This window comes from Sinohyriopsis cumingii, chromosome 9 (assembly GCF_028554795.1).
Source record: "Sinohyriopsis cumingii isolate HCF-2022 chromosome 9, ASM2855479v2, whole genome shotgun sequence".
NCBI lineage: Eukaryota > Metazoa > Mollusca > Bivalvia > Unionida > Unionidae > Sinohyriopsis > Sinohyriopsis cumingii.
The window spans coordinates 90,724,569-90,743,582 of NC_142969.1; the positions used below are offsets into that span (position 1 = coordinate 90,724,569).

Below are 19,014 nucleotides of genomic sequence, written 5' to 3' on the forward strand. Positions count from 1 at the left end.
CTATAAAGTCAAACGGAATATGCTACGAAAACTTAGAGCAAAGGTAAAAGTAGGTGTTTCAAACACTGAAAGAAATTTGGGAAATGGTCACGTTCGTACCAGAAATATCAAATACATTGGCCAAGACTTTCTCAAAAACTCCTCGCAAGATAATTTTTCTGTAAATTCTGTCGTGTGAAAAACACGAAAGGTTCCGCTAAATTTCAAATCTGCTGATGCTGAAACGGACAACCCACCTTTAGCTCTTAGAGTTCGAAGACTCTTTTAACGGACTCCATGACACTTTAGCAGAATCAGATGATATACTGTGTCAACGTTTGACCAAGTCCATGACACTTTAGCAGGACCAGAAGCTATCCTGTGTCAACCTACAGTTGACCAAATCCGTGACACTATAGCATGACCATAATCATTTGCCTGTTATAGCTCTTAATGCACTGCCAAATATGTCCATCTATAGCCGCATATGACGTAGACTTTAGTCCCAAATATCGAACAGTTGTCGCCCAGAATCCAAACTTTATTCCACCTTCTAGGATATCAGTTCGTCCTCACAACAAAATCGATGTTGGAAATGATGCAAAATTATGTATTCCAAACATCAATATTGAATATATTGCAAAATTCCAAAATCACCAGATACGTTATCAATAATCTGAACAGTTATATTTTATCTCTGCGAACGCAAAAAGTACTAAAATAATGGTCTCTTCTTTCAGAATAAATTCAGTGAAATCAAACTCCGATTGTAGCTATATGTCCCTGTACACACATTAAAGATGGAGACAAAGTTGAACCCGCCACTGCAATACCCCAAGGCACAATCTCGTTATTTGAAAAAGCTTTAAATATACAGCAGAAATTAAAGCCATACTGAAAAGCTTTGACCTAAACTGAAACATCTCCAAAAAAAATTCATCATCTTTTTGGATTCTTTTTCTACATTGAAAGTTTTGCACAATCTCAAATCTGACAATCCATTAGTATCACAGATATTACAGAAATGTTGTATCATCGTACGATCTTGGAAATGCATTACGTATTGGTGGCTGCCAAGTCACATTGACATAGTGGGCGATAAAAGAGCAGATAGAGGAATTAAAACAACCCTGCAATGAATTTTAGTATAAAACATTCCATTTACAGAGTTGGATATCTCTTATAGAACTATTTCCCAGAGATAACGTGGCATTATGCCGATCGCGTATCGGACATATACACCTGACTCATGCGTAGCTACTTCTGAAGAGTTAACTTGGATCAGAGTGCAAATCATGTGAATGTCTGATGACAGTGTAAAACATTCATATCGAGTGTGTCAACCTCCACCCTCCGACACATCATAAATAGTGCCATGTCAAATGCATGAAGAAATTGTATGATGATCTAGCACCCAATACAAATAAATACTGGACATTTTGAGGGAATTGGGTTTTTAACGGTATGATTTGCGAACTTAATACGTGTTATTATATTATTTGTCTTAAATTAACACAACTGCGTTTCATTTATTTTTCTTGGTGTACTTCATGTTTACCTTAATTCGAAAGGGTTTATATTCCCACTTTATTTGTGCGATTCTTCATGTTTTCGAACTGTACTTACAGTTGGCATCACATAGCCTCTATTGTGTTGATGTGTTTCAAAACGCTGCTACATGCATAGGACTTTATCCTTTTTTGACATTGTTCATAAATATTGGTAGCGCATATATGGGCCATTCAAGATTAATCAATGTAACAATTTTAATAGGAATAGGGATAACGTAAAATGTTTCAATTCTCTGTTCTTCATTGTCGACAACATGGTCAGATACTGGTTCAAAAATGGTGTTAGAGGATAATTCTCGATTGATTTGATTGCATGCTGGAGACGAATCAGCCGGCGTATTTAAAGCGTAGGAGACATCTGTTATTTCCCGACAAATTTGCTTTCTGTCTTTAATAATTGAAAATAACTTGCGTTCTTTTGAAAAGCCAGAAGCACGCAGTTTCTCGTACTTAGCGCATTTTGATACAGGCTTAGAAACATGCTGATTCTGTTAAACATTTAAACCTTTTTAGATACTTTAGTTTTGCAAAGAAATCAACAATTCAGTAAAACAAAAATGTTCTCGACTTTGATTAAAATATGATTTTTAATACGCAACTCATAAATGAGTCCCATGATTTTTCATGTCAGTTTGTACTTCAGCATGGTGATAATGTATTCACTGTTCTAATGGTGTCACTAAATAACCATAACCTCTCGACGTGTATCACATAAACTTGTTTCATCGTATTAGGATGCCATTTTGGCGTGAATTATCGGCCATCGTATATTTCCATTGTCGTCAGAATTGAAATGAAACGGTGTACAAGAGTATGCATACAAAAACAAAGATCAGATATAATTTCTATGATTACAGTTGTAAAGCGAATATATTTACCAGACTCTTTTAACTGATGCTTGTGACGACTCTAGGCAGCAAATAATTTATTTTGACGTATAAGTATATGACGATGGTTAATTTTTTATTGGATGTTTTCAACCTATAAAGGTTTACTCTGATCAGCAAATCAGGGTCTATGTTTAACGTTCTACTGATTACTCCTAGCAGCTGCGTAGACCCATATCTGAATGCCCATTATTCTATGTTAGATAAAGGTTGATGCAGTTAGTAGTTGGATTTGACTTATACGCGAGTACAGACGATACCTAGGTGAACACGCTATAAAAGGGACAGATTGAGTAAGATTTAAATGACTTAAATTGGACGTAAAGACCTCCATCTGCCAAACTAATGTCGGTAAATAAAAATTGTCAAAGTATTAACAAAATGATACAAGCGCGTGCGATTGAGCCATCTGTAATACAAACCTATATGTAGGTCGATGGATTATAGGTTTTGCCCTTTTTGCATAATTTCAGTAACATCACTCATCTCATTTATTTGCCTTTTCTCCTCGTAATTATTTATTATTATTTGCAACTTCTATCGCATACAAAATCATATTCTTTGTAATGACAAATTCCACATATGAATTATTCCATGAAAATTCTAGAGCTGTAATTTTCTTCTCTTGTACTGCATGCTACCTAGAACATACTAGACTGTCGAAGAAAGTATGATACAGCTGTATGAAAATTTCAGCTATCAAGAACTATATCGCAATACCGGAAGAGGAATTTCCTTCTACAAGTTTTGCAATAGCAAGAGGCAACTGATTATATATATATATATATATATATATATATATATATATATATATATATATATATATATATATATATATATATATATATATATATATATATATATATATATATATATATATATATATATATATGTATGTATGTATATGTATGTATATATGTGTGTATATATATATATATATATGTATATGTATATATATGTATATGTATATATATATATATATATATATATATATATATATATATATATATATATATATATATATATATATATATTTATATGTATATATGTGTATATATATATATATATATATATATATATATATATATATATATATATATATATATATATATATATATATATATATATATATCACGTGACTATCGGACCTCTGATTTCATGACATGAAGGTTGCGAGATTTGTGTAGCCATGTGACTCTGAATGCAAGTGGCGAGTTCCAGGTCTAATTTCATTCATCAACGCTGTAGTTTGATCTCGTCTGTCACTGAATTAAAAATATAACGAATGCTATACTCGCAATTTCTGAGAACATAAATCATATTTATTTCGATTTCATGCAGGATGAAAGGTCATTTGTTAGCTAGGTCGGCAAGTTAGCGGTCACCCTATGCCGGTGTCGGCGAATTCCAACTTTTCGATTGGCATTGGACTCTGACCCTACACACCAACATAAATGTGTGTATATATAAGCGACACCCTACACAACTGCTCGTAAGTAAACGGAATAAAGTCTGTCTCCGGACGGTCTGGGCACATTAACCAGATGAGGACAACCACAGGATCAACAAGGGCTAGTAGATGACATTGTGTTCATTTTCGAATAAGGGTAATAGGTTGTCAGTCGAGAAGCATTCGTTCAAACGTGCTAAAATGGGCGAAGTAATTAGCTGGTTTGGCAATACACTGGTTCCGTTATTAAAAGTCCGCATTGAAGGGCTAAGGCGCTCTGGTGGTAGGCCTAGGATCCAATGGTTACTTTGAGGGTTTTGACATTTTTGTTGCTTTTTCTGTTATAGTCATCTGGACTAAAAATACGCAACTTATGACGAATTTTCAGGCAGATAGGTCATGTTCTCTACTCGTGCTTTGGCGGGATATTAATTCGTTTATGCCACATAGTCAACTACAACTGAAGTGTAGGGTTTGTGTCTTGGGTCACACGTTGTTACTGAGCGCCACGTGTTTCACATTCTCGTCAAGTATGAGTTTAAACACCTCCAGGGACATGACGTTATCTACCAACACCATTGATGTGTGGTACGTAATCGTATCAAGCTTGGTTTCAGTCAAGACGCAGACTTCATCTTGAATGTTGCTTTCATAGTGAGGAACAGCCAATGGGAAAAGACCACAGCCTATAACAGCGATCTCAATTACCATTGCAATCGGGACAACAGTAATGGTCTACCGAATACCAATGCCTCTCAAACTGATACCCAAGGATATGTCTGCCAGTGTGGTGTCGGTGTTATTCACCACGTTATCTGCGCGCCTGTATTTTTTGTTGTTATCGAAACAACGTCAACGTTTAGCCTCTGCACGCAGGTCATTTTCAATCCCAAGACCTTTGTCAGTAAAAAAAACCTTTTGTGTCTTGAAGCTTTGGGCATTGCGAATTTATGACAATTCTTCTCTAAGAAGGATTATATGAAAGTTTAATTGATCTCGATAATTGGGAATGTGGGGGCACGCACATCTAACCTGTAGCCGTGGTGAACTGGCAAGGGCGATGTTGAAAACATTTAAGTTTCAGATCAAGAAATGACAGAAGTCTTCAACACGTTCGCACAGAGTCTCGACTAGCGTGTCTTCTGTCCGCGTTTTTAGCGATCGATTGTTTTCTGGCTGATTATGGTGATGCGACAGATCATATATTTTGAAGATCACATGGCTATTCACAAATGCCTCGTCGTATTAGAATAGCAATTGAGCCCACAACCCCACGAGGACAATACTTTGTGGTTTTGTTGCGATAGGGAAAGTACAACTACCCTTAGCTGACCTCGTTTTGTGTTAGGGCTCTGTGTGGTCTCAGTGATCAATGTCGATCATCTTTTCATCCTCGAACCAATCTCGACTAGCGTGTCTTCTGTCCGCGTTTTTAGCGATTGATTGTTTTCTGGCTGATTATGGTGATGCGACAGAGCATATATTTTGAAGATCACATGGCTATTCACAAATACCTCGTCGTATTAGAATAGCAATTGAGCCCACAACCCCACGAGGACAATACTTTGTGGTTTTGTTGCGATAGAGAAAGTACAACTACCCTTAGCTGGCCTCGTTTTGTCTTAGGGCTCTGTGTGGTCTCAGTGATCAATGTCGATCATCTTTTCATCCTCGAACCAATCTGAACCAAAACGTGTCATTCCCTTTGTGACTTAGATATTCTTCTATCAGTGGTTTATATTTCATGTTATTCTAACTTGTATGCGATGTTTTAACTTTTATAGTGTTATGCCATCTGGTGTCTACAGTGTAATATATTGTTTTAAAAGTAAACGTGACGTGATCGCTAGTGGCAAGCACGAGGTTCCATTCTCCGTTTTCTGTAAAGCAGGGACATTATCTCCGAGCTTTAGCCTTTTATTGTTTTATCCGCTCTCGTTTCAGTCCTGGAAAACAATATCTTTGAGTACTTATTGATGTAGTTACACTAAATTCTTTAGACATAATAACTAACATACTATAAAGTTTGCATTATGCAGTTTAATCATTGACTTTATTAAGGCGTGCATGGAGGCGCAGTCTGTAAAAAAACCCATTATAATATGAAGTTTTCTAGTCCAATGAGAAATGCGCTATTCAAATGGGAAGTTGTGTACTTTAGACAGCAATAACATAGCATTTGTTGTAACATTTATAGTTTCATTTGATGGTTAACTGCAGCGTGTGTGTGTGTGTGTGTGTGTGTGTGTGTGTGTGATTTGGATTTGTAACGTAGCTTTAACAATTTCTGCAGTGTAACCAGTTTATAGTGATATCTAGCACTTGGGCGTCATGCGGCAGACATGTAGCATGATGTCCCACCCAGTCACAATATCCTGACACCAGGCTGACCAGTCCTAACACTAACCTCTTAATGCTGAGCGCCAAGCGAGGCAGCTGTTAGTACAATTTTTGTAAGACTTTGGTAGGACTCGGCTTTAGTAAATCAGTATAAATGACTCATGTTTAATATATAGCATCACTCACAGATTATTATAATTTATAGTCAAGTATAAAGGTGTACACACTATATATTATCATGTTTGTATATAAATATGCATGCCTTCAGTATTCATTGGTGTTATAAATACTGTATTTCCTTTGTTTTCTTTCAGTTTTGCACTGTTCCTGATCATACTATAGACTGCTCGTTTTGTATGGCGAATTGAATAAATTCTACTAAAGTCGGATGGTAATTGTTGTCTTCGAATGTTTACGTTGGAAATATGTTTAGATATATGTTTAGTGGTGTATAGGTTGCTTCCCAATGGCTTGCTAAGGCTATTGTTGCACTTATGCAGGCTATGTGAAATTTAATTTTCACCTCCAAAACAAGCCAAATATAGAATCGTTGAGAATCGCATCCATCAGCTGTACGTTGACGTTGCGGAAATCGCAACTGATGGCATCTTCAGCGGCTAACATAGACGCCGAGCTAATTACAAAGCTGGTTCCAGCGCTAATAATCTGATAGGAGCAAGGGTCTCTAGACATTGTGAATGAGTTCTCGTCACCCACCTCTACGGCGCTGCAATATATTTATTCGAATAATGTATCTTAGTTCAGTAAATGCATCGTACGAAATAATTTGTTAATCATTTAAGGATACACATTCTTGACACAAAAATGACATCACAACTTTCATCAATGGTTTTTCATATTTTCCAATAGTCAGCTTTAAGTTGTAATGAAATGAGAATGGCAATATTCGGTCCTTTCTTATTTGTATTTGTAATGTCAATAAGCTCCATGGCACCAGCCAAGGACGTGAAACATGATTGTCCCACGGCTATTGAAGGGCTGCTTGTTTTACTCACGTTTTCTTAGTTCTGTAAGCGAATGAATGCGACTGCGCGCGACCAGTAAAGTGCGGCACGTTAATCCAAATCACACGCTTCTTGCACAGTGTGTGTGGGGTCAAAATAAACATCATCGTGGAACAACCATCACGCCCAACCATTCTTCAAGCAAGCAGTGCGGTGTCATTTTTGCGAACTTTGAAAATATTCTGGGCTTCATTTGAGTAAGAATCTCTGGACAAAAGTATCTGCCACACAATCTGCCGGCCAGCACAAGACCTCATATTCGACATCAGACGCCAATAAACCGTAATGATTCAGCGTGCTGTGGACATGACTTTGCGTGCTAATACAATCGCAGCACTCGCCTGGACATAATAAAAGACTGACCAACATCCAGTGTCTCCAACCCGGCCGCAAGTTTGTCAAAGGTGGCATAGGGCCATACTTAGTGGTTGATGGTCGTTAGTGCTTACACAAATGCCAGCTTCTTTGAAAAACGGTACTCATTTGCAATTCAAACTAGGAGGCCTTGCGATTCCGCGTTCGCTGCGTACTTCACCTTTGTGCGAAATACAATTTATCCATGTTGCTGTGCATAAACTGGAGGATGTCAACAAATTGGAGCTGCCCAAGTGAGAACATCATGTCCATTTCCACGTTGTTTGCAACGATGTATTTGATAACACTGTTCTGATTGTCAATCATTAGGTGACCATCGTAGCCGTACAAGCTACGAACCATAATCGCCATCTTTTCTTTCTTGATAGATGCACAACTTTAATCTACATGCTTTTTGACCTTGTCACTTTTCTTATCTGTAATATGGCAGTAATTTCTCATCCTGTCGACACCATCGAAATTTGTGCCCCTGCTATTGTCTCTATCTGTTATGATCTCATCAGAATTTCGAAACACATGACGGATCTTCACCAACCCTCCCCGAGCCTCTGAGTGAAAGTGGCTACAGCCTCATCTTCACCCTATAATAATTGCTACTCGGTGATTATGTCACTTCGAACGACTATGTAGCAAAAGCAACATGTGCTCTAATTGACGACTTTCTATTTGTTGCTTTTTCCGGTTTGATAGCATAGCATTCCTTACGGAACGCATAACACGCTCAGTTCACCAGAAGAAGAAAAAAACACGAACGATATGCAACATGTGTAGCTTGACGATAATGGACTATATGCCAAAGTCAGCAGACATAGTTAAGAGTATAAAGTTGCATGAGAAGACCAAATAAAGTTTCAGTCGTATGCTGACTACATTATACATGTGTATGCATATATCATTACATTAAAACAAACAGTGACATCTTGTCTCGATTCAAAACTTATTAGAAGAGACCCACACATACTCCAAGTAGTAAAAGAGGACAACCAAGATAAAAATAATTTATTCAGTTATGAATTTTACGTCAAGGAGCTAAATGCTGATGTAAAGCCAGAATAAAGATACTTTGAAGCGTCATTACAAATGTTTGCAAATTTATTGACAATTACGTATGAAAATATCTCCTAAACACGAGTATTCGATAACCGTTTAAGTGATTTCTCACAAAGTCTGGGTTACTATTTGCTCTGTGTATTTATTTGAAATATTTTGTTATCGATCAGAAACAAATTTTATTGAGAATAATGGAGCGAATGAAAGGATGCAGAAGAAAAGGCACCAGCTGTTAGTGAATGCTAAATTTGTGCAAATAGTGGTCCTATTATTGTTTGCATGACATGCTTTTTTCCGTCTGCTTAAGACATATTGGAATTCTGTCAAACGTGTTTTGGAAATAAAACTGTCTAACCATACATCATTTGCATCTTCAGCATTGTCTGTTTTGGAAACAGAGGCCTGTCTCTTTAAATATAACATTGATAATTGGGTCCAATTTAGATCCTTTTAAAAACTTGTTGTTACAGACCTTATCAATACACCGATTGAAAATAATTGCCAATTCACAGAATCTTTTTAATACAGCACAATACTGAACAGTATTGAAATAATATTTAATACGGTTGATGAAAACATGTATTATTACAATGGTTTTACTATTTCTTAAATGTGTTCGCATTCTTTCACGAAATCATTCAAATTAAATTCTTTCCTAATTTTATATGTTCAAACATTTATAACATTTTAACACAGAATATTCCTGTCAGCAAATTTGGTGGTTTACTTTGTTTTGTATTATTTACGACAAAGTTGGGACTCAAATTACACGAAATTGAAATAATCTGAGAAAATCGACAGAGCTGTGCATATATTGCTCTGCTATAATTAGTATTTAAATTTCACTGTAATTTGAAATGCCTTCAATACATATGGTACATAATTAAATATATTTATGGTAAATAATATCATTGCCTTGTCCAATATTATTAGAACTATTAAAGAATGAGCATTTTCTACTTGATGGTAAACATAATTATGTTTGTTACTAGTCGTAGACAACGATATGTTTTAATTAATACAATTCGTCGAGTTTAAAGTTTACTGTACGTGTAATTACTTTTGTAGTTCATAATAAATTTAATTACTTTTGCAGTTCAAAGTAAATTTAATTACTTTTTCAGTTCATATTAAATATAATTACTTTTGCAGTTCATAGTAAATTTAATTAATTTCGCAGTTCATAGTAAATATAATTACTTTGCAGTTCATAGTAAATTTAATTACTTTTGCAGTTCATAGTAAATATGATTACTTCTGCAATTCATAGTAAATTTAATTACTTTTGCAGTTCATAGTAAAGTAAATATGATTACTTTTGCAGTTCATAGTAAATTTAATTACTTTTGCAGTTCATAGTAAATTTAATTACTTTTGCAGTTCATATTAAATATAATTACTTTTGCAGTTCATAGTAAATTTAATTAATTTCGCAGTTCATAGTAAATATAATTACTTTGCTGTTCATAGTAAAGTTAATTACTTTTACAGTTTATAGTAAATATAATTACTTCTGCAGTTCATAGTAAATTTATTTACTTTTGCAGTTCATAGTAAAGTAAATATAATTACTTTTGCAGTTCATAGTAAATTTAATTACTTTTGCAGTTCATAGTAAATTTAATTACTTTTGCAGTTCATAGTAAATATACTTACTTTCGCAGTTCATAGTAAATATAATTACTTTTGCAGTTCATAGTAAAGTAAATATAATTACTTTTGCAGTTCATAGTAAAGTAAATATAATTACTTTTGCAGTTCATAGTAAATATAATTACTTTTGCAATACGCTGAGGTAACTTTATAAGCATTAAACATATGTAAAAAAAACAAAAATTAAAAGATACCCTAGCACAATTGGCCCCACATCATACGTTCGTATTATGACAGCACACACACGCGCGCGCGCACATACACGTACACACAATATGTTGAAGGTAATAGGCATGTTCGTGAAAAGCACGTACCTTATGTTCATAAACTCACACAGAAACTAATCTGCAATTTGGTTTACAATTACTTTGGGTTTGAAAATGGTCTGTCACCTCTAGACTACACCTGGGCTTCAAATGAACAGCCGATTTAGTTTACATATTTATGTCTGTCTGTTACAGCGTTAAATATCCCAAAATCTAGATGGTCGAGGGGTGATTAGAAACATGCCTATTCGTGACATTACCAGTGAATTTTGGGGCCCCGAGTAGCCGAGTGGTCTAAAGTACTCACCGTTACGGATGACCTCAATCTCTTCTGTCTGCGTGGGTTCGAGTTTCGGATTCGGCCAATATGGGTATGTAAGAAAAGCTTATAACCAATATAAATGGGTCGGTGGTTCTTTCCGGAGTTTTCCCCGGGTTCTTCCTCCACCAATAATACTGGGGCCCATATATAGCCTATCTTGTGCTGAAATATGGCACCAAACCCTGCAACAACAACAATCATTGAATGTTCAACACGCATGCGACCAATACTGAATATCTTAGCATTCCTGTCATAGGAATCTATTCCAAATAGCTAATTACCGTCGAAAATAAATGTAAAAAGAGAGGGATGGGTTTCATATTGGTTCAGTATAAAAACTATCAACTGATCAATGAATTAACACGAATACCTGTATTAAAATCTGACAAGCATGCTGTCCATAAAATCACTGGTTATTATACATTTGTATTTTTAATCTATAAAATATTTGCATTCTTCTGCAATCCGTTTTAGTCCGATAAAATGTAGGCCATACGCATTGAAAGTCTGTAACAAATAGAAAGACAACCTTGCCCATTCGACTAAGCCTGTAACGTGAGACCGTGGTGTTGAATATGTTCTCGTCTATAACATAAGACCACGGCCGCTAAGTTTGCCAATGGTGCCTTTGTGTTAGAGCATTCCCTGTATACTGATAGCGATATGTATGTTTTTTTTTCCACCGCCAGTTCATGTACATGACACTTATGCTTTGTACACTTCCGATTCAGTATCAATGGAAATTACTATTTGCAAGGCAATACACTCTATTCATATGTTTCTGATTTCAGTTTAATGTTAATTTTTCGTTTGTTTTCACGGATTGATTTCATGCATACTGGATTGTTTATTTATCTCTGACTGCACGCAGTGGCAACCACACGATTAATGGAAACCACATGCACAAGCAACATTCACATCAAGCGGAAGCCACGAAAAAAAAAGCAGGTTACATTTTTCGTTTCATCTAAGTACCAAAGCATTGGTGCAGTGGACTTCACAAGCGTGTAACTTAAAACAAAGCGTATTGATGATTTCGACATACGCGCTGCAACAGGCTTGACGCCCAGGTCCGCTGGGGGAAAACATGTGGCTTACTCAGGTCTTATCCTTCATTTTGCCTTACAAGTGTCTATTTTAGTTATCATAGAACTACTCAGAATGAATCTTGGGAATAAATTTCAACATGTTATTGGTTATAAATATTTAGTTTTAAAACAAAAATAGCAAGATAGAAAGAGTTTCTTAACTACCAAAGACAAAGGTCTAAACGGATAAAAACTAAGTCTATCATATACTCGAATAAGTCAGATAGCGGTGTTCGATTGACTGAATGTCCATACGAAGTTGTACCCAGGCATGCGATTGGTGCAGTGAAACTTTTTTTTTACAATGTGCATAGCATCCAATCAATTGCAGACTAATAAATGCAGCCAATCAATTGTGGGCAAATAAATGCAGATCTCCGATACATACTGACAGATTATAGTGTTAAATTTGCAAAGTTAGAAATACATTCTTGACCGTGTCAATTCATGACATCAAGTAGGACAGCGTCATATGCATGTATGCAGTAGTGTTTAAGGCACATCATCACAAAAGTGACTATGTAGCGCCAACAACTTCATGTAGCTATTAAACAGACTATGAGAAAATTGCAGGTCATTCTGTGCTTGACTTCAAATTTATTATTTTCTGTAGATGTACTTTGCATTTTTCACCAACGAATAATTGTTAATGAATCGTATGATGTCGAGAAATATTAAATTATATCAGCACGAAGCTTTGGCAAAGAATACACTTGAAAACAGAGCCACTTGTATTCTGCATTACGTTAGTTCAGTCTATGCCGTTTAGACGCTGGGAACATGTTCAGCTTTCCTCGAGGGAGGGACTGTGTGCATTTCATCAAACAGCAGAGTATTGGGAATTGGAGGAGAGGGTGGCGGAGCTGTCTTGGATTTCACCATTGACCGAACGAGCTTTAGATTAGAGGTTGTTTGGATCTTACCTTTTGATCAATTGTGAAATTAAAGACTATCCTAAAAATGGAATCAGATCACAATTATTAGTTCCGATTCAGTACCACGAATGTAGTTCCAGTCTATTTTTAGACCATTTTTCCTGTCTTCTTTTGGTGGTGATACAAGAGTTAGATTTAGGCATTTTTTGTGTGGATTTAAAGGTATTCTTTAGAACATGAGTTTACGGTGTGTTTGGCTGAGTGTGTTTCAGTGACAGTGTACAGTGAGTAATAAGGTCTTGGTGATGATCCGGAAGTGAAATATGTGTTCCATTGCAGGCTGGTTTGTTTACAGTCCAGCCTCTCAAAGAAATGACTGTGAACCTATGGCAAGAACTTCACCGCGAAGTCATCTTTGAAGGTATTTGAGATTAACATATGATTTGTATTGATTGTCACACAGTGGAAAGTTCAGTATTGAGAAACAAATGTAGAGCCTATATTGTAAAATTAAACGTGTTCTGGGTCCAAATGCTCTGTGGAGATGGCCAGAGATTTGATCTAGTTCGGTCAGTGTTGAAATCCAAGACTATCCAAACGTAAACGGGACTTCTCTCCTAGTACTTGTATATAAAATAAAATAATTAGCAGACGAAATTAAGACAAACTAGCAGGACTGGAACTAACGAGGGGTGCGGACTCATGTCTCCCCATGTGTTATATTGTTTCAAGTTCCCTGTGTGTGTGTGTGTGTGCGTGTGTGTGTGTGTGTGAGAGAGAGAGAGAGAGAGAGAGAGAGAGAGATTTTACAATTTTAAATGTTAACCTTTGGTAATATTCGACAAATCATTTCTCTAACAATTCAACCGGGCACTTATTATAAGGTTATAAATTATGCCAAAAATTAGAAAGTAGCATCAACGACCTTGTCATTTCACCCACACAGCCACTTTGTAAACAGAATGTACATGAAATCTGCTATCCTGACTAAAAGGCATGACTGTCAGATACATCGAGGATCTCAAAGCTGTGGTGAGCATTGCTTGCGGCATAATTCTAAAAGGATACTTTTATGACAAATAACCAATGGCATTAATAGCCAGAGCTATCTTGGAATATCAGGCTTAGAAGAACAAGAATACCATGGAATTTTTTTTTCAACTTGGTCCTTATCATGGCCATATACATCCAGAAAGAACAATCTTACATATGCCACTAACTTGGACACAGATCATAATCAAGGTAAAATATGATAGAAGTTAGCCCAGTATTGGGTAACAATGCAAACATCTACAATCACAGGATTTGTAAAAAAATTTAAACTCCATATTTATAATAAATGTTTTTGTTGAGTAGTTTAGTCAATCTTTTATGTGTTCTCATCTATTATTTAAAATTAAAAAAAATAAAAAATGGAGATTAGAAGTGCTAAATGAATAGTAATTCTTATCATCTAAAGAAGGTTTGACGAAATGGAATGACCTTTAGCTTTTGAATAAGAGAGAATGTAGGAGACGTCTAGCACCATGTTTTTAACTTACTTTCTGGCTCAACACTCCTTAGTAATATGCCCTCCAGAAAGGTAGCTTTCTTAATATTGTTTTTGGCGTTTTGTTGCCAAAGTTTCCTTTGCATTTCCTCTTCGGTATAAAATCGTAATCGTATTTGCACTCCAAGCATGTTATGACGGCTGGACATTTTTCTTTACAAATCTAATAAACAGTTTGGAATCTTAGTAAAAACTGCACGTCTTTCACCATCTGAATGCAAACCGCGTCATGTTTGAAAGAAAATGGATACAACTGTCGATAATATCTAAAGAGTGTTTAGTAGTTGGCTTTCTTTTCGTTTTAAATACGGTTCATGACATTTATTCTACGAACACAGAAATGTTCTAATATTGCCGACTCATTCTTTACGAACAACATCTTTCTACGGTCCAAAATAATCAGGAATAAATGGCGACTATCGTCCTTATTCTTCTGTATGTATTGACGTCTGGGTAAATCGAATTTGTAAATATGATTCACTTGTATATTCCATTATGAAATTCCAATACTACCGCTCTGGGAAATAATCTTCATCAGCCATCGTTCTTTGTCCCATTGAGAATAAAAATCAATAGCAACTTTAAGTTGATCACAAATATCTATGGAGAATAAATGTAATTATAGATTTATTTACCCAGATATGTCAGTCAGTGTATTTATACTTCCATCTAAGACAAGATCGATTATCACATCCCACAGCAGAGTGTCGCTTGTCCGGTGACACGTTTGCATGTTTGGAAACAGTTCATGTCATGAGGATATCGCCTGGTGTTTTTTTGGTACGTCACCTGACAAGTTGTATCATTCCTAATGGGGCCTAAATGCGTAAGCACAAATCATTGCAGATAACTTACTCCAATACAGCTGTTATTGGTACCAGCTAGTAATCCACGAGCCTTCTCGCTCTATTCGTTACTAGTTGAAGATCTATTTTCGTACACACATATTCTCTACTGCCTGAACTTCGTAGATGCCATAAACAATGCACGAGTTCCATCTGCATATCTTCCAATAATTAAGTGCTGATGAATCAACTATTTGTACGTCATGCTCAGAAATGCCACTATCTACACTTATGCGAGCTAAAAAAAACTTAGGCTTCAGAGTTACAAATTGTAAAGGAAACAGGGTTGAAAAAATAGAAATAGAAACCTCTTCGCTAACTTGATGTTTGTGCTCAGGGTCGTAGAGAGAACTCACGGGCCCTGGAGTAAGAAACATCCGGGCCTCTCCTAGTTCTTGTTCGAACAAATATTTTCTTTTATAAAATTAAAAAGTGTTGTTCGGCCCTGGCCCCCTTACGGCCCCCGGCCCCGGAGATATATTCCCGGTTGCCCCACCCCACCCCCGGTCGGTCCTGTTTGTGTTGTATAAGAATAACGCATTCAAATGCAATTACACCGAAAGACTGTGAAACCTGAAAAGCGCGGACATGATGACGAAATTAATCACAAAATTTCCCTCTATAACCGATCAATAGAAACAATGTCTCTCTTCATGGTGACGTGGGATTGGCTGATTCTTAGATATGGAGTCAGATGAGCTCGTTTCCACATTTCGAAGCTCCCATTTAGATTAATAAATGTTAAAGAATGATAGGGATGCTAGTCATGGAAGTCATCAGATGCTGTGTGTGTGTGTGTGTGTGTGTGTGTGTGTGTGTGTTTGTGTGTGTGTGTGTGTGTGTGTGTGTGTGTACGCGCGTGCGTGTTGTGTGTGTGTGTGTGTGTGTCTGTGTCTGTGATTTGGATTTGTAACGTAGCTTTAAAAAACATTCAGTCATATCGCTGTGATGTCTGCAGTGTGGCAGTTTATAGTGATGTCTAGCACTGGGGCAGCATGCCGCAGACATGTAGCATGATGTCCCACCAAGTCACATTATCCTGACACCAGGCCTACCAGTCCTAACACTAACCTCTTAATGCTGAGCGCCAAGCGAGGCAGCTGTTAGTACAATTTTTGTAAGTCTTTGGTATGACTCGACCGGGGATCGAACCCACGACCTCCCGCATCCGAAGCGGACGCCCTAACCACTAGGCCACCGGAGCGGTCATCAGATGCTGACATTAATAATTCCAACATCAATTTGTTATACATACTCTCGTATAAAAAAGTGTTATGAAAGAGAACCACTCACACAAAGATTCTGAACCAGATCAATAATTATTCTCTCATGAATTAAAGGATTTTGCTTCTCTTTATTTACCACAAATCGGTTTCCTGTTTTTCTCTGATACATACATTTTTGGAGTAAACTTTGAAGAGTGTAACAAGAGGCATCTCATCTTTATTTTCCATCCTCACTGACATAAACATGTTTATTCCGTTCTAATTATGTTGATCTGGCGGCTGATACTAATGTTCAATCCGTACTTTCTTCTCAATATCCTAGCTGCAACTATTTTGATGTTTTCATTGACGTCCGCAGCTATTAATCTTAGTTGCACCAAACCGAACTTCTATAAATAGCAGTATTGTTTGAATTCCATTCGTAATGTGTACCAAGCAATATTCGCAAAGCGTATAAGGATTCACACTACTAATTCAGTTCCCATAGTAAACCTATGCAAACACCATGATATTAAAAATTCAGAAACGTTACATTTCTGAGTGCTCATGACCAAACCTAAATTTATCAGCATAGATGAAACCTGGATGACAGCGTCTGTGTAGAGAAAACGGTATGAACGGCGGCATTTTCTGGACTTGCATGTGTTTGAAGCATGTGCTTTCAATTCCGCACCAGAGTCAGGTGCTAATTTCATTAGCGAGTGTTCCAAACACAAGACTGTTAAAGGGCTGAAATTAAATAAATAAAACAATGTCTTGATTTTTTCAGTTACAACTAGGATAAGCTCTCAAAAGATTCTTTCTCCTAAAAAATAACTTACATTATCAACCAATCCTGGCCAGCCAAACCCATATATACTCTATTTTATGTTCACCCATTTCCAGACTGGTTCCCATTTTTTCATACGATTAGTACCATGTGTCCATAATGGAGGGTATGGAATCAATACCGCGCATCTCCAGGCCCAATTGAACTTTTTCATTCCGCTGATTTGGAACAGAACATGTATATAGTTTCGCTTGCTTTCTGTACCAAATGAACATTACTCTGAGCATACCAAATTAACATTAGCCTGAACATACCAAATTAATATTACCTTGAACATATCAAATGAACACTAGCCAGAGCATGCCTAATGAACATTACACTGAGCATACAAAATAAACACTAGCTGAGCACACCAAATGAACATTACCCTGAGCATATCAAATGAACATTACTCTGAGTATACCAAATCAACATTACCCTGAGTGTACCAAATGAACACAACCCTTAGCAAACAAAATAAGCATTACCCTGAACATACCAAATAAACATTACACTGAGCGTGCTAAATAAACACTTCCGTAATCATACCAAATAAACATTACCCTGAGCATACCAAATAAACATTACCCTGAACATACCAAATTAACAATTCCCTGAGCATACCAGATGAACAGTGCCATGGGCATACCAAATGAACAGTGCCCTGGGCATACCAAACGAACAGTACCCTGGGCATACCAAATGAACACTACACTGAGCGTGCTAAATAAACACTTCCGTAATCATACCAAATAAACATTACCCTGAGCATACCAAATAAACATTACCCTGAACATACCAAATTAACAATTCCCTGAGCATACCAGATGAACAGTGCCATGGGCATACCAAATGAACAGTGCACTGGGCATACCAAACGAACAGTACCCTGGGCATACCAAATGAACACTACCCCGAGCATACCAAATGAACACTACCCTGGGCATACCAAAAGAACAGTGCCCTGTGCATACCAAAAGAACAGTGCCCTGGGCATACCCAAAGATCATTACTCGAAGATACCAAATGAATATTAGACTGAGCATTGTTCACTGTACATGGAAAATTATTATCTTCAATTAGGTCTTTACTACCGCAAACAGTACTTAAATTTGATTCGATTTTTCGTCAGAAAATTTCGTACTACTAAGCAGTTTATGGTTAATGTTTAAGTTTTTAATGGCTTCATTTACATTTGATGATGTCCACTGAAATTACTTGTAAGTCGCCTTTCAGCTTTCATGTAAACTATGCAAAATAAGTAATTAATAGGGGATATCAAAAGTGTAATGACTTAATATTGAATTTATGAAACGGGTTGAATAATCTCCAGCTTTTGCGAGCCTTGGCCATTATTCAACAAGTTTCATAAATTTAATATTAAATCATTATCCATTTGAGATTATTTTTATCACATAGTTTTTATTATCATGGATATAGATAGAAAGAAGAAATAATTTCGTTCATTCTGACTCCTACGCTTTTCCTTTCATTGTTGCGCGTAAAAATAGTCCTAAACTCTTGTTCCAATTTATTTGTGTAGTTTTATGACCAACAAAATTTTTAAGCAGATTTTTTAAAATTACAAACAAGAATTAAAGAGCAAAGGTCCTTCACTAAAAATGGAACAACTGTCTTAGAGAACATCGTTTTTCGACACAGAATGCTAGTGGAAGTTCTGTGTGATGTCACATTTTTTGATTCA

The 19,014-nt window shown here is 36.4% G+C and overlaps 1 protein-coding gene across 3 annotated transcripts in view; it reads right to left on the minus strand.

Moving 5' to 3' along the window:
* Window positions 1–19,014, minus strand: part of LOC149792226 (uncharacterized) — a 79,707-nt gene that overhangs the window by 10,913 nt on the left and 49,780 nt on the right. The window contains exon 1 of one of the 3 annotated variants that reach the window (XM_089970760.1): window positions 14,423–15,401. The exons of 1 other annotated variant lie outside the window; for it this stretch is intronic. In XM_089970760.1, coding sequence (XP_089826886.1) covers window positions 14,423–14,579 — 157 coding nt within the window. In that variant the 5' untranslated portion in view covers window positions 14,580–15,401. Of the gene's footprint in view, window positions 1–14,422; window positions 15,402–19,014 lie in introns of those variants that run through there. One more of the 3 variants, XM_089970762.1, reaches the window with a different exon arrangement.